Source organism: Gopherus evgoodei, chromosome 6, assembly GCF_007399415.2.
Source record: "Gopherus evgoodei ecotype Sinaloan lineage chromosome 6, rGopEvg1_v1.p, whole genome shotgun sequence".
In the NCBI taxonomy this organism is placed as follows: domain Eukaryota; kingdom Metazoa; phylum Chordata; order Testudines; family Testudinidae; genus Gopherus; species Gopherus evgoodei.
The window spans coordinates 62,941,948-62,968,113 of record NC_044327.1 but is presented as its reverse complement, the minus strand read 5'-3'; the positions used below and the strand labels follow the sequence as shown (position 1 = coordinate 62,968,113).

The 26,166-nt window shown below is 40.2% G+C and overlaps 1 protein-coding gene across 3 annotated transcripts in view; it reads right to left on the bottom strand.

Moving 5' to 3' along the window:
- The window catches only part of SEMA6A (semaphorin 6A), a 133,445-nt gene that overhangs the window by 5,076 nt on the left and 102,203 nt on the right, over positions 1-26,166 (bottom strand). For 2 of the 3 annotated variants that reach the window (XM_030566537.1, XM_030566538.1), the window contains one exon: positions 21,466-21,630. The exons of the other annotated variant lie outside the window; for it this stretch is intronic. In XM_030566537.1, coding sequence (XP_030422397.1) covers positions 21,466-21,630 — 165 coding nt within the window. The remainder of the gene's footprint in view (positions 1-21,465; positions 21,631-26,166) is intronic. 3 annotated transcript variants of the gene reach the window in all.

Here is a 26,166-nt window from a genome sequence, read left to right as displayed (position 1 = left end):
ACAATCCTACAGAACATTAACCCAGATATTGCATATATAAAGAACATTGCTTTTCCTTTCCCTACTTAGTTGTGCACCAAGCCAGCACATGCTAATCAAATGCAGGTGTGGAGCCTGCTGGATTCTTTTAATGCTAAGTGAGAAGGAGTCGCAACTGTCAGATTCTAAGTGCCTGACAAAGTAATTTAAAAAAACACAAGTCAAATACCCCATTCCCTTCTCTGGAGAGCGTGCAAATGCAAGTGCATTAAACGCATACTCTGAGGAAATGTAAACAGTGTTCTTATTATGAGAGAGAGAGAAAATGTACCTCGAAAGCCTCACAAGACTTTGTGAAGATACCAGTCTTTCATGTCATAAATCAATGGTTTCAGAAATCCTGTCCTTTAAGTATTTGGTAGGCAGATAGCTGTGGTCCAGAATTAGAACAAAATGCAAAAAACCCCAGCAAACTTTTTCAAAATAACATTGAAATGCTGCTGTTGCCTCATGGAAAGCACTGATAAGCATTCTGTCTAGATTCAGTTCTACTTCTATAGCATACTTGTCCCCATTTCAATTAGTGTGTGTAAGTGGACAAATGATATTTGCATACAAACCAGGAATTTTAAAAGCTGAACTGCTCTTGAAATCATAATCTCCTGCTTGTGACATCACAGTTGATTGCCATGGAAATTACTTGTGTTGTGACAAAGGATTGTGATTTCAAGTGGGGAACAAAATAGCAGGAGCAGCTGATCCCTTAAGAAACAAAGATCCTGAGAGTTACATGAATTCTTTGGATACAATTTTGTGTTAATAAAATGGGTTATTTTGATCACAGGTCAAATCCAACTGGCCTTACTTACTTGAGTAATCCCAACAACTTCAGTTTTAATCATATGATTTAAGGTGGGCAGGATTTGACCACAAATTAATGAAGTTCAGGGCACAGATAAAGTAAAATCAACTAAAAAGTAGTGGCTCTGAGTGTTTTGCATTCTAGTATTATGGGGGAACACTACCAAAACCTTACCTGAAATTGGGGGATGATCTCAGTCTATTACCAATGCACATCCCAAATATTCAGCACCATTAGTAGCAGTCCCAAGAGACTGGGTCAGAGTGGATAGGTCCAAACTATCTCCTCCCGCTAAGCCACAGTCACTCTAGGAGGACACTGGGGGCACAGTGTGACGAAACTTACTGTGCTGCTGCCCATGCATTCCTTGTTTAGTGGCTATTGAGAGAACAGTGGTTTCCAGTGGCTTTTCTGAACAGTAATTGTTCAAAATATTAACATAAGCAGAAAAATTATGGACAAAAATGTAGCACCTTAGACTCTTGAAAATCTGGAGCATATAAGGGGTTCAAGTCATCATCCAATCTACACCTTTAAAGACATAGCAGATAAACTGCAAAGACTTCATTGTATTAAAAAGGCTTGAATCGATGTCTTATCGAAAATCCCACTACTACATCATGTGCTGGTACACTTAATTACTGACGGTTTTTTAAAACAAGATCATAAGACTTCTGGACATGAGTTTTGCTAATTGTATAATATATGATACCATAACAAATTTCTTATACAAAATATTATTTGCTACTTTTAAAATGACCTGAGTAGTTCTTCATTGGTTATACCTTTCTAAATATCAACATTAATTGCTTATTTTATTTGATGTGATTATAAGTGTATTATAAGGGTTTTTCTTTTGTTTCAAACTCTACCTTTTCTGTAGATAAACTTGAAAGAGCTGCCTACAAACATGTTCATATTATTTCCATATAGCATATGCAGGTTGATCTCCATAAATGATAACAAACCATTCCCTGGTCATGTTTATGTTATTTACAGAATACATTCAAATAAATCTTAGGAGAAAGACTGCGGTAGTTAACCTCGAAAGCATCAAGGTCATAGGCTTGAAGATATGAGTGCTCAGCACCTTTAGGGATCAGAGCCTACATGTAATTAAGAATCTAATCATATTGATATTTAACAAAACCTCTTGCGATCCTCAAACCAGCCTAGTACTCTCCCTCCTGATTATTATCCCTTTTCCATATCAGCTCTGCTATCCCCTTGAGAGACTGAGGGGCAGTTTAGTCATCTGATGTCCTCACTTTTTTGGTGGGGTGTTCCTCTTCATGGAGACAGTAATCAACCTGATCTCTTCCTCCTGTTCAAGGGAACCTTTTCCACTGAACCAATGCAATTGTGTCTGGTATTCATTTTCCTGGACCTGTTGATCTCAACAATTTAAAATATGAAAATAATTCTGTGTCCTCAGGATTTATGCCCAGTACCTTCTGAGACTGTAAAATCCTGGAGCATGTAAGATCATCTCTTCCTACTTTTCCATCAAAGCTGCTCATCCAATGAAAGGGGAGTGATCTCACATCCTCTGGGATTTATCATTCTACTCTATATACAGTCATGCATAAATTGCGAGGAAACCCCAGAGTGCCATTTACATGTAGAGGGGTGAGATTTAGAAGTCTAGCAGAAGGATAACTTGGTTCTGTCACTCTACATCATGATAGCAAGCTGCATTCAGGAGAGGAGACCCAGTGTTGGAGGACAGAAACAGGCATCATGGCCCATTTTCATCCTTCAAGAGAACATGCTACTAAGGTAGTGAGTGGGTGGTTGGTTTTTGATGGGGACCTAAGAAAAATGTTTCATAAACTTCAGAATGTTTCCGCTCTGACATGAGAGATGGACAAAGCTCAGATGAATTATTATTTTATCTGCACTGGTTCATTACTGGCCTGGAAATAATCATCCATAGGTTTAATGTCTTCAACGCTAAAATGCAGTTGTACTGTGTGACCTTGGTTTCTGAAAACTGTGTCTTCTGAAGCCCATTTACCCATTCCTAAATATAAGGTACCTTAGCTAAGCTGTGTTTAAAGGGTTTGATCCCACCGAAGTCAATAGAAACACCTCTTAAGAAACAATCAATGTCATAAATCAGCCTTTTTAAGTATGATATACTAAGAACCAAAGCAAAATCATAACTTTGAACAAGGAAAGCCCAAGCCATAATATAAAATGTGATGGTTCTTCCATTTTTTGTCCTGCTATCAGTTCACCAGCTTTCTTGTTTCTAGACTGTTATGATATGACGGATGTGTCTGTCTCCATAGTGAAGTGATTAATAGGCATCTGTGGGGAGCAGACCCAGTGACCACAGATCCTACAAAAACTCTCTGTATTCTTTTTTATTACAATCAGACAAAAAAAGTCTCCCATGTACAAGCCTAAGTTTGTTTGTCTTGTCTGTGATCACAGATAAAGATGGCAAACCATAAAGAAAAGCCCTTGCGTCAGAGTCCTCTAAAAATAGATTCTGGAGTTTGCTTTATGGTGAAGGCAAGTCTGATATTTCAGTGAACTCATCACAACTGCTTTGGTGAACAAAAACGAACTAGCTCATTTTTCTGGTTTGAATAGCTTATTGAAAAGACATTCCATAAATACAAGGGGCTGAATTCTGATCTCATCTCCTCATATACAACCCCACTGAAGTCAATGGAGGTCACACATATAACTGAAGGCAGAATCTGCTCCCGTCACTAGAACACACGAAAAAGCTAGCTACCTGTCACCACAAACAATGCATTTTCATTTCAATACCATTGTTAGCTGTAATCTGTATTAAAAGAGATTTCTGTATTCTGAGATGCACCCAGGACAAACACGATGACCACACCAAAAGTGAAATGAGAGCGCTATGTGGTTATCTCAGCAGGAAGTTGTCTTCTTGTTTTCCAGTATAATGTGGACCAGATGGTAAAGTACTAAACCTAACCGCTGGCAATGGCATACACGGAAATGGAACTTAGAGATGGTAAATGATATATGATATTTTGGCAGGGATAAAGGGAAACTACCAATTGGATATAAAGTTTCAGTGACTAAATACATCATGGCAAGGAGGCAGCCAATGAGTTGTACCCGTTTCAGCTATTTTGAGCTTCACTTCTTGACATGATACACTTGGTGGCTGAATGGGATTCAGCCCACTTCTATTCTGCTCTACCTTTCGAATCACTTATGGTTTTATTGGGAGCTAGGCATAGCTGCACGTTGGGCAAGGTGAGCCTGAAAAAAGAGGAAAACCTGCTGTTTGCATTTTTTGTTTAGTACCAGCTTTTTGTTTGTTGTTCTTGTACCTCTCTCTGCATTAGAGTTAATTAGCACCACAAAGAGTGGTGGTATTGGCTCAGTATGAATGTTTGTGTTTATAGGCTTTAAAATATAATTTCTGGATGCAAAAGAATGGGTTTTCAATATGTGTATTCAAGTGTTAGTGCTGTATTTACATACATTCACATGCTGATAAATTCTATATCAGGTCTGGAAAGCCTCTCAAGGTATTTTAAAACTTTTTTTCGCTTCCCTAAGTATTTGTGTCACAAAATAATCAGCTGAAGTTAAACCGCACAGCCGAATCTGAGCTGATAGCAGGTATGGGAATATCCCTGGTCTCCATTTTTTTTTCTATTTGATATAATTACTTTGCTTGAAGGAACACTTTCAAGATCAGGAAGCCCACAATCTCACCCACAATGCCAATCATCTGATATCTTCCACTCTGGTGGGAGCCCCTCATCGTGGAAACAAGTAAGCAACCTGTTTCCCCCGTCCTTCTACTCAGTCTGTTTCACTGGTCAACTGCAGTTTTACTCAGTATCATTCTCCTGTGCCTGCCAGGCTCACCATTTAAAAATACAAAAAGTCACTATTTGCCAACAGTTAAAACACTCTTGTTAAAACCGCTGGTAAAGGATACATTTTTAATGGGGACCACTGCCCTGTTGTTTTCATACAGCTTTGCAAATGCAAGTTTCATGTGATTGATTTTTCTCACTCTTTGAGCAATCTATACCAACAGCCTAGCATTTCTGAGGAAATTCTACAATATCAGAACAGTGTGCACATATCCTGGAGGGAAGAATGAGGTTAGTTCGCAGTTATAAAGTTTTGTATATATTTCATAGCTTTGTAGATTTCAAGGCCAGAAGGGAACACAAATCTACGAAAAAAAATCCAGTGACTATGTGTCTTTAATGACATGCAGTGCAACCTGAAAAGCATTGGAGTTTCTGATCAAGCATAAAGGAGAGACTGTGATTACTGGTCCCTAATGTCAATAGTGGTCCCTCCAGGAAGGGCTTGTCTACTGGTTTTTGAAGGTGATTTTTTCCTTCTTCCATTTGATCTAAATTCAATTGCCCCTACCACTCCTGATGAATGACTTTCAGCCTAACTCACTATAAAAAAAAAGGGTGATTGTGTCCTACAAGAGGAGAAAGTGCTCATGCATGGCTTTGCTTATAATGAGAAGGAAATAATGTAATGAATGATAGTCTTAAATGTAAGGGTCAAATGTAAAAACATCTCTCCACCATGAGCATTCTAAAGGTCCCAGGTCAGACAGCTGGCATGCTGACCTAAAAAAACTTCCTTGGGAGAAATGTCATTGTACAGTCTTTAGTTCAATGGGAGCATGCAATCCATTTTTAGTGTGCATTATAGCAGCCACATAAATCCTAAAACATGGGTTGGCTCTATTGTCTGTACAACACTGAAGATCTAGCATTAAGGAGAAATATTTTTATAGTTTCTCTCTTTAAAAGCTTGTAATGTAGTTATGAATTAAAAGCTGAAGTTCTTATTCAGGCAAAGGGGAAGGTTTGCCTGAATAAGAAGGAGGTGTGTCTGAGTAAAGACTGAAAGCCTGGACTGTCTGGATTTTTTATAGTCTGTTTTGTGAGTGGTACTTCCACAAATGAACTAATTTACTGAATTTTTAAATATGACATTAGGTTCAAAGTACATATTCCACTGGATCTATTATTTATGAGAGAGAGAAACTATATCTCTGAAATCTGTACACTTTCATTTGTCTCAAAGGTGAGACATAAGGTAAGTCTCTACAGTAGAAATTGCCTGACACTATTTCCCCTAATGACTAATGGTATTCAGTGGCTGTTCATTGTGAATTTTACTGATTTTAGTATTGGACTTACTTCTCCCCTTTCACTCTTCACCATGAGCAAAGGTAATTTTAGATGCGTGTGTATGATAAGAAAAGGCATAACAATTGTGTTTCCTATGAAAAAAATAAAATATGGGCACTTGCAAAGTACAATAAAATCCAAATACCCAGGAAAATTAATTCCTTTGTAGCTTTTTCGTTGAAGAGAGAAACTTTATGCTAATATATGTCGACTTCAGCTATGCTATTCTCGTAGCTGAAGTTGCGTATCTTAGATCGGACCCACCCCCCAGTGTAGACCAGTGTCAAGAAAAGAGAAGCTGTCACTGAAAAATTCTCTGGCACTTCCTCTCTTTCCACACAGCCTATTCTGATCTATGCCCTCTCTGCATAGTGGGGAAAACTCAAGTTTTCTGAATGTCAGCATAAACAGCTCTGCATAGCTCTATGAAACAGGAATCTGCTCCAGCTAGCAGACCTGAGGAAGAATCGGGGTTAATTTTTCATCATCGTGCGTGTGTGACCCAAAATCATAAATTGGATTCCTCATCCACTCTAATCCCCTTTTCAAGACAAAACATGAAAATAATATTTTTAAGCTACTGGTGTGAATGAAGAGGGCACAGCTGAACTAATTAATGAAGTATCTATTGAATACCCAGATGTTTAATTAATAAGATTGTGCCCTGTATATCGTATCCTCTGAGGTCCATAAAGAGTGCTATTAAGCTGTCAAAAAACAAAAAGACTGATCCTGCAACTTTTCCTGTGCAAGTGGCCCTTAGTTAATGGGGATGGTCCTTGTGCCTTCAACTGGACTATGTCTGTGTGTAAGGGTTGCAGAATCAGGCCCTAAGTTAGCTCTGCTCATGCACAAAAAAAGGGTGAAATGGAAAACTGTTGGAAAATATGTGAGATTTCTGTGAATCCTTCATATCATTAAAATCACAATATTTATTATGTATTTTGTGATTAAAAACCAAATACGGTTGTTGAAATTTTAGTTGTTTCTCTGCTAATGCTAAAGGAACTGATCTCAAAGCTTTACTCTAAAGCCTTGTATGTGTGAATCAAGACGTGTTTTCCTATTTATTGTTCAGTAAAAGGAAAGATTGGAATACTGTATCTTAGAAATAATCAGAGGACAGAAGCAAGCAGGTGGAGAAGTGAAAATAGTTGGTACATAGGTGATATCATGCTTGTTGTTTTTTATTGCATGCCCTATGACTTTGAATACATTCAGTGAGTGTTAAATCATTTTTAATTTGAGGCAATGCTCACACTACAGAAACATCTCTTTATATCTACACTTCCATTCCCACCTCAAAATAGAAGACCAGGAGCTGAATTCTATGCTCAGTTACACCAGTTCAAATCTAGAGTAACTCCAGACAGTGGAGTAACAGAAATCATTACAGGTATGCTCTCTCTCTCTCTCTCCTACACGTCTGCCACACATACGCTGCTGAAAATTTTCTCTGTTAGACATCCTATCATGGTACTACGCCCATCTATCTCACACTTCGTTCTCCAACTGGGCTGGTGGTTCCATCTTCACACTGAAACCCTTCCACCTGTGGAACTCCATAAAGTCAAATTCTCGATCCTCTGCATTTTTCTACCTTCACCCACTACCTTTAAAGTTGTCCACCATATTTATCCTGATGATACTTGCTTATGCATATCTTTTAACGCTTTCAGAGACTCCACACTCTCTGCCCTGCCTTGATCAAGTAAACATTTGCCTGTGATCTAGCTTTATTTTATCAAATAACTCAAATACAGCAATATTTCTGTTGGGTAAGAGGCCCAAACAGAAGCACGACTTGATGGCCTTGGTCTTATGCCATGATTCAGACTTTTTTTCCCTCTCTATTGCTTATAATGTTGATTCTTGACTCTATTTTTCCTAGATCTCCCACATCTGCAAATCTGTTTTCACCACGGTATGTCACAGCTTAACTGCTTTGTCTGTACCTCTAATGAAATTCTCATCTATGCCTTTCACTCCTCTCACCTTGACTCTTGCACGTCCCTTCTCTATGGCTTTCTGCCCAGTTCCAGGTCTCCAGACTCTGTTATGTGCAGTATGCTCCCAATCTTCATCTTCAAACAATTTCCCTGGCTTTCCATTCACTTCAGGATCCAGTTCAAATTTTCCCCTTTGGATTTGTTGTTTTTGTAAACTTTCTGTTTCTGTTCATTTTTTATATCAACGTCTTCCTGTGCTTGAGGAAAATCTGGCAGCCTGCATGCCATGGAAGTCAATGAGAATGATGGTGTTATACCAAGGTACCTGGTAGACTACTTGCATATTTGTAAAATGTTCCTTAGGACAGGATGTTGTCTGATCTACTATAGAATTTTCCATGGAGAGGATGTGGTTTTTTTTTTTTTTTTTTTGGTCTTTGGAGGTTCAACAAGCTGCTTATAGGTCTCCTTCCATGCCATATAAAATTGCTGCATATTCTGTTTAGGTCTTTTTAATGCCATGTAGGTGGAAGTATGGGATGGATGTGTAGGCAATACATCACTTGGGGATTAGGCATTCATTTTTATTAAGTTCTCTCAGCCAAACATAGATAATGCCAAGTTATTTCATCTTTGAAGGTCTTGATGTCAGATATTTACAAGGGGGTGCAGATTTAGTAATATTATTTTAGTTAAACTGTAGATCTGTACCCTGTGACATATGAATCCCTCAGAGGACCACTGGTATGGAAAATTAATTAGCATCTTGCTGAATGAGTGCCTGAGCACATCACCTTTGACTTGGACATATTTAGCAAAAAATATATAGATTGCTGCAGGCTTTCAAGACCTCTTTAAGGCACTGAATGGAGACTAATGTTTTGTGATGATAAAGCAGGATGTCATCTGCAAAAACGGCTATGTTCTTTATTATGGATTCTGATTCCCTAAATCTCTGCAGAGTCTCTGTAGTGCTTGCAAGCGGCTCAATGGTGAGAGCATAGCGAATAAATTACAGAGGCCAAACCCATCCCAGTGCTTCACCAACCTCCTAGTGAAATAGTGTTTCCTAATATCCAACCTAAACCTCCCCCACTGAAACAGAAGACCATTACTCCTTGTTCTGTCACCTGGTACCACTGAGAACAGTCTAGATCCATCCTCTTTGGAATCCTGTTTCAGGTAGTTGAAAGCAGCTATCAAATCCCCCCTCACTCTTCTGCAGACTAAATAATCCCAGTTCCCTCAGCCTCTCCTCATAAATCATGTGCTCCAGCCCCCTCATCATTTTTGTTGCCCTCTCCTGGACTTTTTCCAATTTTTCCACATCCTTCTTGTAGTATGAGGCCCAAAACACAGTTCTCTAGATGAGGCCTCACTAATGTCGAATAGAGGGGAATGATCACGTCCCTCAATCTGCTGGCAATGCTCCTGCTTACACATCCCAAAATGCTGTTAGCCTTCTTGGCAACAAGGGCACACTGTAACCCCTAGGTCCTTTTCTGCAGAACTGCTGCCTAGCTACTCGGTCCCCAGTATGTAGCAGTGCATAGGATTCTTCCATCGTAAGTACAGAATTCTGCACTTGTGCTTGTTGAACCTCATCAGATTTCTTTTGGCCCAATCCTCTAATTTGTCTAGGTCCTTCTGTGTCCTATCGCTACGCTCCAGCACTCCTCCCAGTTTAGTGTCATCTGCAAACTTGCTGAGGTGCACTCCATGCCATCCACCAGATCATTAATGAAGATATTGAACAAAACTGGCCCCAGGATCCACCCTTGGGGCACTCCGCTTGATACCAGCTGCCAACTAGACATGGAGCCACTGAGAGAGTCTGACTGGGTGCCAGTCAAATAAAGTATCAGAGGGGTAGCCATGTTAGTCTGGATCTGTAAAAGCAGCAAAGAATCCTGTGGCACCTTATAGACTAACAGACGTTTTGAAGCATGAGCTTTCATGAGTGAATACATCCGACAAAGTGGGTATTCACCCACGAAAGCTCATGCTCCAAAATGTCTGTTAGTCTATAAGGTGCCACAGGACTCTTTGCTGCTAGTCAAATGAAGAATATGCATGAAGAAATGTAGAACATGATGGAGGCTGTAAAATGATGTTAGAAATTGGATTTCTCCAGTACCACAAACAGATGGGTTCTGTGGAAATATGTAATACCAAAGCAGAAGTGGGCAAACTACGGCCCGTGGGCCACATCCAGCTCACAGGATTGTCCTGCCCAACCCCTGAGCTCGTGGCCAGGGAGGCTAGCCCCACCCCTGCAGTCCTCCTTTCCCTGCAGTCATGCTGCTGCACGGGCAGAGCAGCTGGCTCTGGCCGGGCGGTGGGCTGCAAGCTCCTGTTGCTCTGAACAGCATTGTGGGGGGTGGGGGAGATGTCAGTTGGCTGGGGCAGAGGTTCGGGGGGGAAGTCAGAGGACAGGGAACGGGGCAGGTGGATGGGGTCCTGGGGGGCCTGTCAGGGGGTGGGGTGTGGATAGGGGGCAGGAGGGCAGTCAGGGATCAGAGAGTGGGGGGGTCCCAGGGAGGGCAGTTAGGAATGGGGGGCTTAGGGGTCCTGGGAGGGGACGGTTAGGGGACAAGCATCATGGGGGGACAGCTGGGTGGGAGGTTCTGAGGGGGGCGGGGGCAGTCAGGGGCTGGGAAGTGGGAGGGGTCGGATGGGTGCAGGGGTCAGGTTGTTCGAGCAGGCACAGACTTCCCTAGCCGGCCCTCCATACATTTTTGCAACCTGATGTAGCCCTTGGGCCAAAAAGTTTGCCGACCCCTGTACTAGAGCATCTAATGCTACAAGGCCACTTTTGTTAGTTTGATGTGATGAATGATGTTTATTGTTTACCAAATATTATGACTTGTGGCCATCCCTGGACTATAGCCAGCTTGGTCAGTTTAAATTAGTAGTGGTAGGGCTAGACAGCCCCTTTTGAAAAAGACTCTTTACCAGTATTTTATTATTAAATTATTTGATGTGACTGATGATATTCTGAATTTTTATTCCCCCCCCTTCCCATCCCCGGAGTGCAGTTATACTGGCTTCCAAACTGGAACTGGGTAAGATTCCCTGGTCTGGCGAGGGAGAGAACAACTGAAATATTTGTCAGTTGACGCTCCAGAACAGCATTATGGAGCTTGTCACTGAAGCCCTTGGACTTGGGACAGTTGCCATGTGTAAGGTTCCTTACACCTTCTCATGCACACTGCTAGCACTGCTTCACATGATATCGCTTGCTCTTGCAGGATTTTACTACGTCTTCGTCTTTTTGTAGGAGTATATGGGAGAGAATAACATAGGGTTTGGGTTTTTTTAAAGAGAATCTAAAAAATACACCATTTGTTTTCTTCTCTCAAAGTATCATAAACAAATCATTAGTGGGACGGCATGTTTTTGGAAGCATTTAGGGGTCTTTAGTTTCAAATTCAAAAAGTCATTGTTGGGCATACAAAAGAACTGCCTGGGCCCTAGATGTGATAATGTTGTCAAGCTGCATTTTCATGTGAGCTTTTGTTTTGCGAAAAATACCAATCCTCAGTTGTCCTTAAAAGGAGTACAGTTTCTTATCCAGGCTTGACTGTTCTGCTAAAATTGCTGTACCATATATGTAACTATAATTCCACTAAGGTATGCTTTAAATACGTCTCAAAAACTCATGAGGAGACTGCTGTCAACTGCCATTTATTTTAAAATATGGCTTCATATGACAATTTACACCAGCTGAGGATCTGCTCCAATATGTTTAGTGAAAAAACACTTTACTTTTTTAATATGTATAAAAGAGAATTCTCCATTTGTATTTCTAGTCGTTGAGATCCTAGGCTTCTAGCAAGGTATCTATTGGTGCGTGAGTTGAGCTAAGTATTACACCTATCTTAGATGCTAAGAGATTTAGAGGGAGAGATTTAACTTAAATATAGCATTAAAATCTCCTACAAAAATAATTTAGTATTTATTTAAGGGAAATAATTAGTAAGTGAATCTGACAGAAAATTAAGAAATGTATCAGGAGAGACAAAGCTGCCTGAACTGTCTATGAAAAATCACTCCGGTGCAAATGAATGCTAGTGTAGCATAAGATTGGTGTGGTGGCTCTGATGCCACCTCCTCCGCACCCAGCCCAGGGAATGTGGCTGGAGCTTCCATGGCTAGTTTTAAGAGTCCTTTGAGGTCATTGCTCTTACTTTTGCAAGGTGGCCAACCTTCAAGCAGCTCTGAAATATAGTAAAGGTATGGCCTAACACACAGCTATGCCCAAGATCCAGGGAGCAGTTGAGGACGCTGGGGACTAGATAGTAAAATTAATGCCAGAAGGTTAGTGATCACATCCTTTTTCACTGGCAGTGAATGAAGTATTCAGGGCAAGGGTCAATGGTTTATGTATGGATATTGGAACTCTCTTATAAGGAGTTGCTTAGCTGCAATTAATACTTGTTCTATCCATCTTTTTTAACTTTATTAGGACAGTTCTTCAGCTGGTATAAACTGCAATGTACATCAGCTGAGGATCTGCCCCATTATGTTTAGAGACATTTTGATGTATGGCCTCAATTTAGAGTGCAGAGAACTTACTTACATTTTATTAGGGGATTAAGTCCTTTAATAGATGAAATACAGAATTTTAGCAACTGCAGAAGAGTTGTGGTGGGAGGTTGTATTCTGTTTCATGGCTGCAGGAAAGGAATTCTTGGGTAAGTAATCTTCCATAGGTGAGCTAGTGGATGGTTAATCTATTGTAAACTTATTAAATTACATTTCTAACTGTAACAGTATTCTTAAACATTATTATAGTTGTGCATATGCACAAGATGGCTGACTGAAACTGCACAGGCTCCCCATCCCTTTGCATTTCAGTCAAGCTGCTGCTTCTTTCTCCTCCATGGGAGGGATGGTGGAGGGAGAGGAAGGGGCATTGAGAGCACAGGAGAGAGTCTCTTGGCTCTCAGATGTTCTATCCAATGCCACAGTGCCTGATACCCAACAGGAGCAATAGCAGGGAAACTCCTGCTCAGGCCCTGCAGCCTGAAGTACTTTGCTGAATCAAGGACAGTTGTAGGAGAGATTGCTTATCAGGTGCAATGCAATCGGCTTTCTGTGTTTAATATTAAATAAAATAAACCATGCCAAATTTGAATTATGCTACCTCAACTTTCATAATTAAGTGTGTTAGTCATTAATCAGGAAACTAAGATACATCTTTGAGTGAAAGAAGACATCTAAATTTATCTCTCTTTTCATAATCCTAATCAAGTGTAAGGATCAATAATTCGGAATATCAGCAGAGAAAGGATATTGAAAACGGTCAGGGCAAGTTTATTGACATGAAAAGAATGGAAGTGGTATTTCATATAGAATCATGCAATTAGTAAATAATCTGTAGGCTATATGGAAAGTGTAAGCTGCTCCCAATCAACACTTGGGTTGTCATAAAATTATTGCAGAAGATGTTCTCTATTAATTAATATAATCACTGAATCTAAGCACATACTATATAACTAATAAGAAAAATGAATTATTCAAATAGCTTAATTTAACAGAGTATTGCCATTTTAATTATATACTGGCATTAATTTAACACAAAAAAGTGCTTTAAGACTCTTTTTAGAGTTATATTATTTGCTCTAAAGTGTCTTTGAATTTCAGAGCCTTTTCATGGTTTTTAAGTTAAGTTGGAAAGGCCAGATTCTCTCCTTGTGCTGCCTGATAACCCCCCAATTAGCATAAAGTCACTATAATGATCATAGAGCTGGTGTAGTCAGCACTTATATCATTGCCTCCAACTGTTCGCTGGCTATTTTCTGATATTGTTATGACCGTGTGGGGCCACAGCCCAGCTAACATACTTTACAACCATTCCCAATCTGAAAATATTTCAGAATTAGAGTAGATTGGGCCCCAGAATCAGAAAGTCAAACCCTTTGTGCTCCATCATGCAGCTGCCCCAATAGGAGAGTGCAGCTGTGAACGTAGTCCTTGATGAAATATATCTGCTACCCTGATTCTTGCTGAATTGGATGCAGCATCTTTTGCTGCAAAAATGGAGAAAAGTCCTGTGTCAATTGCAGTTTTTCCCTGTTGGAGGGAGATGTTTATTTCTTGCTCCCTGAAAGAGGGGAAAACTCCAATTCAAAGAGCTTTTCTTCTGAATGAATTCCCCTCCGCCCCAGCTACTAGATCTACAAGTAAAAAGGCAAAACCTTAAAAATAGAGCTTGTCAGTTGTCAAATGTGGCTTTGATTGCAATGGATTGCAGGCTTTTAAAGCTATATAAGTGGATAATTACAGGTTGGGGGTGAATTCGTCTCCTGAAGCCATTTTGGCACCTGATGAGCTCCGTTTTTAATGTATTTCCTTTTTACTTGTAGATCCAGTAGTTTGGATGTTCTTTCAGATATAAAGCTCTTTGGATCAGGGTTTTCCACTCTTCCAGGGAGACCCAGAAGTCACGTTAAGTTGGCAGCTTCTGTTTTCATATCTTCATCTTTATCCTTGGAGTAGGCTGACAGGTTTCTGTTGCTATTTGAGCTGATTCATACATTTTTACTGATGGTTCCTCAGCTGTTAGCTAATTATGAAATCCATCTACCCTTCCAGCTAATTGGTCTAAGAAAGATTGTAGAGCTGTTTTTGATTTAAAATTAATTACTGTGGTCAAGTGCAAGGCAATCCTGTGTATGATCTTAGTTACCAGATACAGCATTTTGCAGAAAGCATGGCTCTCGGCTGTCTTCCTAATCTTCTCCCATCTTTCAGCACTGCGAGTTTTGCTTTCTTTCTTACAACTCCAAAATGAGTCCTCATATTGTTTAGAAAGCTTTGTGACTGTATCAGTTGCGAAGTCAATTATTTTATGATTCAAATAAAGATCTAAAAGAGATTCAGCCAGGAGCTAATGGAGATATTACTAAATTGTTATTCTGCATTACATAACCTCCTTCCTCTTTGTGTTAAAACTTATTCATGGACCTCATCTCTCATCTCCTCTGCTTACTTTGCAGGAGCCTGCTCTCTTTCCCTTCACCATCTGTCAGATACAGTCTTGAGAACATTTCATTGAAATAAAGTCTTAAGACAGTCTATTGTCTGGAACAGCCTTCCTTTATCTCTCCCTTCATTAGTTTCCCATCTCATTTCCACTTTCAGCTGAAAATGTTTCTTTTCCTCTCTCACCTATACCCCTTAATTTTTGTCTCTTGCTATTAATTACCACCTTTCTGTGACTACTGTTATTCTACCATGTTTTGGTCTAGAGTTGTGATGAAAGATGAAATAGGTGAAAAAGTTATATTCTATAGTTCTGGAAACACAGCAGAAGTGTCATCAGTAAAAGCCTCGCCACACTACTCTGCTAATGTGCCTAAATCTGAACTGCAGGGACCACTTCTCGAAGTGTTAGGATAATTCAGCTTCCAGTTCCATTTAGCTGTCAACCTTTTTGCTGAGGCTGCCAGTTATAATGGTGGCTTCTGCAATGAGGACACCTGTCCATTAGGAACTGCACTGAGACCATTAACTCTATTTATATGGTTATGATAGTTAGTACTGACCTGGTCCACAGTCAAAGTGGAGTCCTAGAGTTGAAAAGCTCTGAATCCCATTGCCAATTCCCCAAGACAAGCCACTTATTAGGACTATTCCAGACAAGCATTTGATTATTTTAAAAGAAAATTTCTTACAGCTCCAATGAAGACCCATTATGTGACAAACATGAATACTATTCCTTTTATAAACATGGATTTTTACAACAATTTGATGCTAATTCACCTAAGAACATTTTAAAGAAAAAAAATCTAGATGAACCTATTCCTAACAAAACCCAATAAACAACCTCTACTTAAATTCAAATGTGAAAAATAATTGTCTCAATCTACATGGAGATACATAAAAGATTTAAACAGACTAAATCCTGCACCATCTCAAGACACTTTACTGAAATCCCAGTATGGAATAGATAATTACTTGGATTATAAATAACTTCATTTGAACCCTCTCTCCACGAACTGCTGATAGATGCTAGAGAAGCAATGGCGATACAGATAGTCAGAGCTGATTCTCCACTCTGTCACACTGTTTTTATATCTCTGTTTCAACTGATTGCAGTCTAGGAATAGAGTTCCACCAGCAGAGTAACAAATCAAAGGATAAGCTCTGACTGTCTCTATTTTCACTGCTTCTCCAGCATCTAGGTTCTGTTCTTCGTAGTCAGAAATGTTGTGAAATTGAAGTAGCTAACCATGCACTTCATATTGTATGAACAAGGGTTTGGTTTTGATCAGGGATACTGAAAACAGGTATCTGGAGCAACAGATGTAATTGTAGTGCTTACTCCAGTCATGTACATCTTCGGTACAAGTCTCCTTCCTGGCCCCCTGGAAATGATTGTGCCTGCAGCTATTTCGTTGATTAAACTGAATTTTTAGCAAGGGCCAGTCACTTCTGATATTCCCATAACGATGACTGGCTAAGGAATATTTTGTTGACATTGGAAATTGAAAAGACAACACTGAACTCAAAGAATGATCTGGACAAATTCTGTGCTACACAGACTCCACTTCTGAGTTATTACAAAATGCCAGCATGACAATAAGGAATTCTCCTATCGCTCTTCTGTAAACATGCTTGGAATCCTTCCATACCTTGCATAAATCAAAATAAATTCATGTAAAAATAGGGTAAATTTAAATGTACTCTCTGGGCCAAATTCACCCATGCTGCTAAGGGGTACAGCATCATTAGCTTCAGTTTATACACAGTTTATACACAATGAAGCCAAGCCTTGTTATTGTTTTCATTTCAGTTCAGTGTGAACAGGGATTTCAATAAATAACCATTTATTTAATCCCCAGTTGGATTTCTACCTTCTCAGTCCTTTCTATCATGACAGTACCTGAAACCTCACATAATTTTGGCCCTTGGGAGCAGAGTCTGGCTTTATTTTTGTGAACTCCCCAGGCTAAGTATAGTGTCAACATTCAGCAAATCATTCAAATAGTAGTAACAATAATAACAGCACTACCTTATTCCTGCAAAAGGAAATATTTTCTTTTAGACAGACCCCTGAAATGTAAAATCTTTGCCCTCCCTGTGTCTAGTAGTTGACTACTTCAGAATGGTGTGACAGAGACAGATTTGCAAATATTGTTAAGAGAAGCTGAAAAAAGGAGGTTCCAACATATATAATATTTACAGTTGCATCCCTGACATCCTAATTAATGTACTGGCTACTCTTGTCACTTGTACACCTCACCTCTTATTCTGAATCAGCTTTGTCCTATTATTGTGTTGTAGACACTGAACAAAAAGTTTGAGAGGAAGGGTGTCAGGGTCACCTAGCCGTGCAACAGACAAATATTAAAACTGCTAAAAAATAACCCCTGGACTTGAATCGTTCAGTGGACTAAGCAGTTAACCTCTCTATTGCTTGAATTAGACAGAATAAAAACTGGCAAAACCAAGAAAGTAGAAGCCACGACTGCATCTAATTTATCAATGTGATTAAAGGGCAGGTCCCAGCCATCTAGCAAGTGAGAGAGAAAACAGAGTGTTTACTGTGTTTGTGTTAATGAAGCTAGTACTTGAAAGATATCAGGCATTTCTAAAGAAAGGCAGCAAGGACAGAAGACTGTAGACAAGGGCCAGTAGGGTAATGAAGGGCAAGGTCTGTTACGGATGAAGAAAATTACTTCATTTTCTTCATTTATACCCTCTAGTGGATTTATGTATCTACTCCTCATGTTGTTAGTAGGACCATACATAGATACAGCACTGTTGTATGATTCAAAGTGAACAGGGTAAAGCCTTGGAATATTCCACACAAGGAGTTTGGTTTTATTACTTGAGGGAGGGACACTAAGTACAATGGCAGCAGAAGGGAAGGTTAGACTGCAAGGTGAGGAGCTACTGATTTGACAAAGGTGAGAAACACACAGAATTAAACTGAAACACAGCAAGAAAAAACAAACAAAAGCACAGTCTGGAATTGTATTCTTTTTGGAGAGGGCCGGGAGAAGAAAAAATGGTGCAGTTTGCCAATCGCAAATCATTTTTCATTCTGCAATATCAATGACAGATTATTCAGTGACCAAAATGAAAAGGCCATTGGAATGGCAGCAAACAGCCCCTACTCTGTGAAGTGTACTACACATTTTCATTTTGGCAAAAAATGTGAAGTATCTCAGAAACAACAATTCCAGAGTATATTTAGCTACTAAAGCTGCGGCACACAAATGTCACATTCCCATGAGTCAACTCATTTAAAGAACCCCCTCTTTGCACCCCCACAGATATTCCCCAAGATGCCTGTGCTGAATTAAAAGCTGAACATATGGATGTGACATCATCAAGGCACCAGTGCCAAGAAAATAAAGTAGCAAGTGGTTTCAGTAGAATTAGAGTGAAGTCTTTTGTGAGTGCAGGAAAAGAAAGAAAACACTTTCCAAAGGAATAAACACAACCACTAAAGAACATCACACAGCACTTTGCAAAACAAAAGGAAAATGTTAAAAACATAAGAGATTTTGGGTCTTTTTTGTAAAGTTGTGAAGGGAAAGAAATACACAGTGAAAGTGAAAACAAAAAACTTTATAAACGAATATTAAGCATAACCTTGTTTGGTTTAATTTTGCATAACAACTCATTCTTTTGCCCTTTAAAATATTGGCTCAATAGTAATTTTGGAACCAACTGGGGTCTGACTGGGCAAGACAAGGAGTAATAGCACACAAGTACATGGTAATGGTAAACAACCATGCAATCACCTCTGCCACCATTGTTTGTGTGTAAACTACTTCCAGCTTTATCAATATTCAAAATTAAGCCCCAATGAATGCATGATATTTAAATAACCCTGTCAAGTGCTAAGAAGACTCTTCGGTACCCATCACTCCCTGGGGAGGTAACTATATAGTACAAGCTACTTTATCAGTCAGTGACTAGAAGGAAAAAGGCTTACAAACCACCACTATACATTTATTAATATTTTCACTGTGTGCTCTTCTGAAAGCTACTCCTGGCATACAAGATGCTTTTAAGAAGTAGCCTTACCATTAAGAGCACTGCTGTGCAAAACAGTTGTGATGCATGGAACCACACATAACAAATGCCATTAATATTAACATACATCCAGGGGCGGTTCCAAGCCTCAGCACGCCAAGCGCATGCTTGGGGTGGCATGCCACGGGGAGCGCTCTGGCGCTTGCCGGGAGGGCGGCAGGTGGTCTGGTGGACCTCCCACAGGCGTGCCTGCAAAGGCGTGCCTGCCGCTGTATTTCTCCCTGGCACATTAATGACCAGATTCTCCACTGGTGTAATTCATCATATCTCCATAGACATCAGTGGAGCTACACCAGTGTCCACTAGCTGAGGAGCTGGCTAGCCCCAGGGCATTAGCCTTTCCTCATTACAGATACAGGCCTAGTTAAGGGTAAACATCTGTCTAAGTGGATGGGAAGAGGCCAACACTTTCTCTTGGGGGTAGTGTAGTGGAGAAGGAAAAGAAGCACTTGGTCAAAATGGTGTGTATTCTCAAGAGTGATGAACAAAAACAAGTCAATTACTTATCTGCCATTTTCAGTGTGCCAGATCTATTGACCAGAGGAATTAAGGATTCCAGGTAAATCATGCATTATCATTTTGAGTCATTTTGTTTTGCTTTCTTTAAGTACATGGCAGACAGAAAAGCAAACATTTCTGCAGCTTTTACCATAGCAAGAGCTAATTGCTTTTATAATAAATCAAAGCACAAGGCCCATAAAGGCACAATGGCTCAGCAGCAAAGTATGAGAAGCTTGCAGGCTCAAGAAGGATTACTACAGCCACTTGTCAAGGATTTCACTTCAGAGTAATCCCAAACACTGGATGTTCTGATTGATGTTTGCTACCATAATATTGGAGTGAGAAGAGATGGGCCAATCAAAGAACTAAGACAAAGAAATGAATGTGAAGATGGAGTCTGCGGAAACCAGCAATTACTTATTGGTGGAAGCATGCTCTTATAGTTAAGGCACAGGATGAGGAATCAGAAGTCCCGGAGTTATATTTCATGCTGCAGTCTTCCAGCACGATGGACAAGTTCCTTAGGTCCAGATTTGCAAAGGTATTCAGGGGCCTAAAGATGCAGATAGGCACTTAGTGGGATTTTTAAAAGTGTTGTTTTCAGGGGGTGTTAAGCACCAAGAGCTAGATTCACAAAAGGACTTACATGTCTTACCGCCACTTTAGGCGCTAAAGTCAAACATTTAGCAGACACTGAGATTATCAAAACCTCCCCTTAGCTGCTGCTAAGCCTGCAGGTAACACTTCCTCAACACCTAAATTCCCACTAATTCATATGCAAAATTGCCTGACTCCTGATGCCACCTTGATGCCCAGTGCCCTTGCTCATGCCTGAGCCATGGTGAGATGTGCAAGTGAGGCGTTCTCCATCTATCTCATCTGCAGGGCATTCTCAGAGCATCCCTATCTGATCAGGCCCCATAAAGAAGACAGCTGGGGGCTACCTGATCAAGAATATTTGGGTCAGGCTGGCTGGTGTGAGTATTCTAGAATACCCAGGCACTAACCTGTCACTTAGGAGACCTGTTTTCAAAGTCCCATTCTGCGTGATTTGAAACGGGGATTTGAACTCAGGTCTCAGTGAGTGCTCTAATCACTGGGCTATTGGTATAAAGGTGTGGGGATTTTTTTCTCATGAGAAAATGGCAATCCTGGCTTAGGTTCCTAACTTCAAGAGAGGGTTTACCTGGAATCCCAAATGGAGACAGGTGCTTCCCTTTGGCCCAGCGTTAGATGCCTAACTTACTTTGAGTAGCAGGGCCTAAATTGCATCCCCCTTTTCACTATTTCCTATTGGCTAGCATAGACAGCTCTCCACTCAGCTTGCTGGCTTCTGAGAATCTCCTAATGCTCCCTATGCATTGTATAAGAAGCCTAGGCACCTAACTCAAGGCTGAGGATTCCACTAGGTGGCAAAGAACCTAATGCTTAAGTCCCTTTATGGATCTAGCTCCAGGTGATTTTGAAAATCTGACCTGGCACCTCTCTGCATCTTTCGGTGCGTATATACATTTAAATCGCTACATGCCTCAGTTTCCCTATCTAACCTACAGGGCGATGAGGCTAAATTGATTACAGTATGCTGAGTGGTTTTCAACCCTTGGATGGAAGGCACCATAGAAGCTCTGTGTGTTAACGATAATATAAAGCAGTGGAAGTGACTCATCATTAACTCATGAAGATCATGCTTAACCAGGGTTAAATCCACACTTCCCCCGTCACACATAGTCTCACTCACATTTGTTTTGTGTGGTTTCCTTAGTCAGTGAATATGGAGAACTAAGTCTAAGACTGGTGATTTTGTTTCTGCCTTTCCAATAAGCTTTTAATTACAGTGCAGGAGTTTTGTTACAGGCTACCATGATCCAGCTGGAAGCAGTTACACTGTAGTCACTCCCTCCTCCTCCCCCACCACCACATGGATTCATTTCCAAGGCCTTACCCTTCTTGTCTTGGTGATTATGGGATGAGACTGCTGCATATGGATCTGTGTTTTCAGATGAGCCAACCGGATCCTTCCAATCCAGCATACGTCCCCTAGTATCATAACCCTCTTGAGCTGGAGAGTCAGAAGTGGTGGTACTTGGAACTAGTGAACTGGAGTGGCCTGTGTTTACATTACAAATACAGTTAGGGAAGACACCAGACATTAGTCACTCATCATGCTAGCTCACCCTCAGGAGCATAAAATAAGCATTGTTTTTTGTGAATGCTGGAAGGGTTTCTTGAAACCAAGCAATGTTTCAAAAGCCTTTTACAACATTGCCCAAAGGAAATGTAGCAGCTGTGAGACAAACTACTTTCTGAGTAGTCAAAGCAGGCATGTGTGTGCCTATGTCAGTGGGAGACATAGGCCTTGGCTATAGTCAAAACTTCACTGGTTTACCTAAAGGTTTTGGTTTAAACTGGTTGAGTTGAATTGGTGCCAAACACACTGTGGGCACTCTTGCTACAATTTCAGTCCAGTTAGCTTAAATCAGGAAGGTGCTGAGGTAAAACAATATGAGCCTGCTTTACACTGAATTAAGCCTGTCCACACTGTTTTAAGTTAATTGGTTTTTTAAAAACCAATTTAAAGTGAAACTGGTGAAACTTTACTCTAGACAAGGCTGCTGTTCTAGGAGAATGGCAGGGATAGGGCAGCTGATCCCTGCCTTGTGCTCTCAGGGGCAGGACAGATTGTCGAGGGCCTGACCATGTTCTCATGATGGCATCAATTTTCTGAAAAGTCATAAGCTCTGTGATTCTCTAACACTACTTTAATACTCTGGAGTGGTCTCTGCCCAAATGGATGCATTAGTGTGATCAAAAGGGGGGTAGGAGTGCTGGCAAAAAACAGATTATTGGGTCCTGGCTCCACTCACCTGATCTAGAGCAGGAACATAAGTGTCAATACCCCTAACTCATGACCATGATCTAGTGGCCCCTGCAGCAGTCTCCAGGTGAGATTTGCCCACCAACTCCCTAAAGATAAAACTATTTTTTAAAAAATCAATCCAGGCACCTTCACACCTTAATTTGTTCCTGCTTAAGAAAAGCTTTTTCCAGGCTGTTTGTTTGGCTCCAAACCACAGTGTGTTTTCTATGCAGGCTATTGCAACTTACCATGCACTACAGGAGATAATCTTAAATCTTATAGCTCCATGGAGTTTTATAATGATTCTGCGATTGTTATTGCTGTTTTTAACTATAGAGGTTGTGGCAATCACCTTTGACATGGTTCAGATTAACAAACACGTCCATGAGACATGGCCAGCCAGGCACAAGGCAATTTTCACATGAACTGGGATTTAGCTGAGATATGGTGGAGAACTGATCTGTGTGGGTGAAAGAGTCCTTTAACCACCTCATAAGGTTGAGTTGCAAATGAATTTCAGTGAAAAGGCCGCAGCTCTATTAAGTTGCTGCTATGATTTAAAGGCACTGTACTGAATATTAATTATTGTGGAGAGGCAGAAAATGTCTCTGTGCCTCCCTAGATTTTTGAGGAGGTCCTCTGAGTCATCACATAGGGTTACACACAGCAGCACTTTGAACAATATTTAACACAAGACGTGCATGTAACTAGCACCTGTATTTAACTAATACAATTTGCAAGAAAGGAGGTCAGCTGCAGTGTTTTTACCATGGATTCAGTCTTGAGATGCTACAGCTAATCATTAACAAGATTAATTTAGCAGTGTACCCCAGGCTGAAGGATGATACTGACAAGGGCACTATATTATTCTTTAATCTATCATGACGGGAAGTGTGGTTCCACTATCAGTCTTTCTAAAATACTGCAAAATTACAGGCTTCATTTTGTTTAAATAGAGCACTTTTTAATTTTGCTTAAATAAAAAAAAAAGAGAAGCTAAGTGGTTGTTCACTTCTAAAGATTGCTGTAGAGCCAAGAGCATTGCTGGAAATACTGGTAAGAGTTACATGGATGGATTTGGAACCAAAGTTGCTGCCTTGTCTCCAAGAATTCCAAACAGCTGCCTCTATGCAAAGGGATTAATACAGAGCCAGCTCTTGCAGATATGTGCCTTCTTAAACTAGGAATATACTGGCACTGTAAGGTTTTTCTACCATACCATTTTATGCCTATAGCCTCCTGTGCTCATTCCAAAAAAATAACAGAAGCAATGGGACAGAAACAACGTAGAAAATGGAAGTTATGAGCTTCCATGCCTTCTTTTCTCTAAATACAAAACCATAGTGCCAGTATTTATGGGGTTCCAGACTGCAAGTTGACACTCCATTCAACCACTGCAGTACTGTACAATACTTGATCAGCCCTACAAATAATGCTGCACTCAACATAAGAAAGCTGTTAGTCCTAGCTTGATAAGGACTTAGGAGAAAGCATTGCCAAAGAGCAGTCATAATTTATACCTGTATTTGATATGCATTTTGTGCCCCCATCTCCATGCAGACACTTTCAATTTAGCTGTGTTCAAGGGGCAATTTTATGGTAATACAATAAGTATAGTTAAGGAAAAACATTTCTTAATATGGTAATCTAAGGGAAAGATATGCCTAAGGGACACATTCTTTACAAAAAGCGTTCCTGAACCATACGCTACAAATACATGGAGAACTCCTTGTAAGAGAAAGCTATAGCTATATGATGATATTAATGTGTACCAGATGGCAGTTAGGTAGAGAAATGTTTCACACAAATGCAAGAAATCAGTCTATTCACTCTGATACTAAAGTGTTAGTACAGCATGCATTGAGAAATTATTTTTCTACATGTAGCTAAGATACATTTGCTTCCATCTGAGCAAGGGGCAGCAGCAGATTAGAACATAATAACCTTTCCCACTTGGGTTCAGACTGGATCCTGCAAACACTTACTGCTGGGCACAGAGTTTGTTCCCCTGAGTAGTCTCATCGTGCCCTGCGAGTGTTGACACAATCAGTCCCTTGTGAAATTCAGATTTATGATGGCGCACTGAATAGGCGTATGTGTTACTTAAGCACTGAAAATAAGGGTTAAAAGTGCTGCACAGGCTGAGTGCTGCCCCTCTGTGCAGTGGTGACTCGCTCACAGTGATGACTGTTCCTCAGCAATGACTGTCATATGTAATGTAATATGCCTTTTTCTCAAGTACACTAAGGCTACTTTATACCACACTGCCTGCATAAAGTGGCCTTAAGTTATATTTACACCCACTTTAAAGCCCTTTTACACAACTACAGCAACGCAGAGTGGCTTTAGCATAATGGGAACCAGGCCCAACAGCTCTATTTTAACATGGCTTATGTTTAAAAAACATCTACAGTTACTTCCTCATTAAGATTCTGCTGTTGTTCAGATGGGGGTAGTTTAAAACAACTGCAGATTTATGGTGCTCCTCAAGCACTGATTTTGAAAGCAGAAGTTTAAGGACACATGCTGTTTGAAAAAAAGTGATTCAGTGATTAATTTGTAAAGCTTTTCGTTTGCAAGTCTGTAATCACAATAATACAGCAAGAACAAGAAAGCAGATATAACCAGAGTAGTGCGTGTTGAGGAATTTGGAAGCTGTAATATGGTTAGTGTCTGTGAGCACTGATGATGAGTCAGAATAACCGTATTTCTGTAATTACAACTCATTCTAACCATATTTTCATGAAACGAAGAGTGATTTTTTTTAGCTTTAACACAAAGTCAGGGATGCAATATGGATTCGATAGTTGCTCTAATATGCACAAGGTGTTAAGACTCTAGAGATTAAGATGCTCCACACACTATCCTATTAACAACTATAGCAACCTAATTAGACAGTTAGAGGGAAATGCTAAATCAATACTACACAGGGAGAAAGGAATGTGGCTAGGGGGTAAAATAAGGGCCCAATTCACTAAAAATTGATGGTTTCCAAAGGTAATTAAGTTGCATACAATTTTGCATGGGGGAAAGCTTGCTTTAAGCTAAGAATCCGTGTCTTTCATCTAAATATGTGGTTTTTGTTCCATATGTACCTGACCTTCACAGAGTGGCCTTCTGCATGGAAAAATGAATGAGCATGAACAGTCATCGGTGTGGGCTTTGCACTTTATAAATGATCATGTGAGGCTGCCTCATCTGCCAAATTCAGGAGGATGTTGATGCAGGAGGATGCTGATTCCAAGAATACAAAAATGAAGGGCTTGACTCTCTTCTCTCTTTCACTGGCATAAATGAGGAGTAACTCCAGTAAAGTTAGTAGAGTAACAATGGTGTAAAACAAGTATGAGAGGAAGCAGCCCTAAGCCTTCTTGTGAATCTGGAGTTTCAGATGCCTTTGGAGATAGATATATATCCCACAAGCTCCAAACGCATCCTGAGCATTCATTTGATTGGCATGCTCGTATATACCAGCATCCTAAGGTTCTAGCCATAATGAAATGCCATTTAATTTTGCATTTAATTATGTTCAATAACTGTAACATGAACTCTTTATATAATTTTAGTTAAAAGTAGGTATACTTTTCTTCTCATGCTAAAATGACTTATTTGGCTCATACCAAACATAAGTGTGTCTATACAGTGAATTGTTAACATGAGGCTGTTTTTTACTGTATGTTGTGGAGAGTTTGAGAGTTTTCTCTCTTCATGTACAAGATTTTTGTAACCCCCTTTCCTCTGGTAGTTTGTCTGAGCGCAAAGCAGGAGGGAAGAAGGACTGTCAAC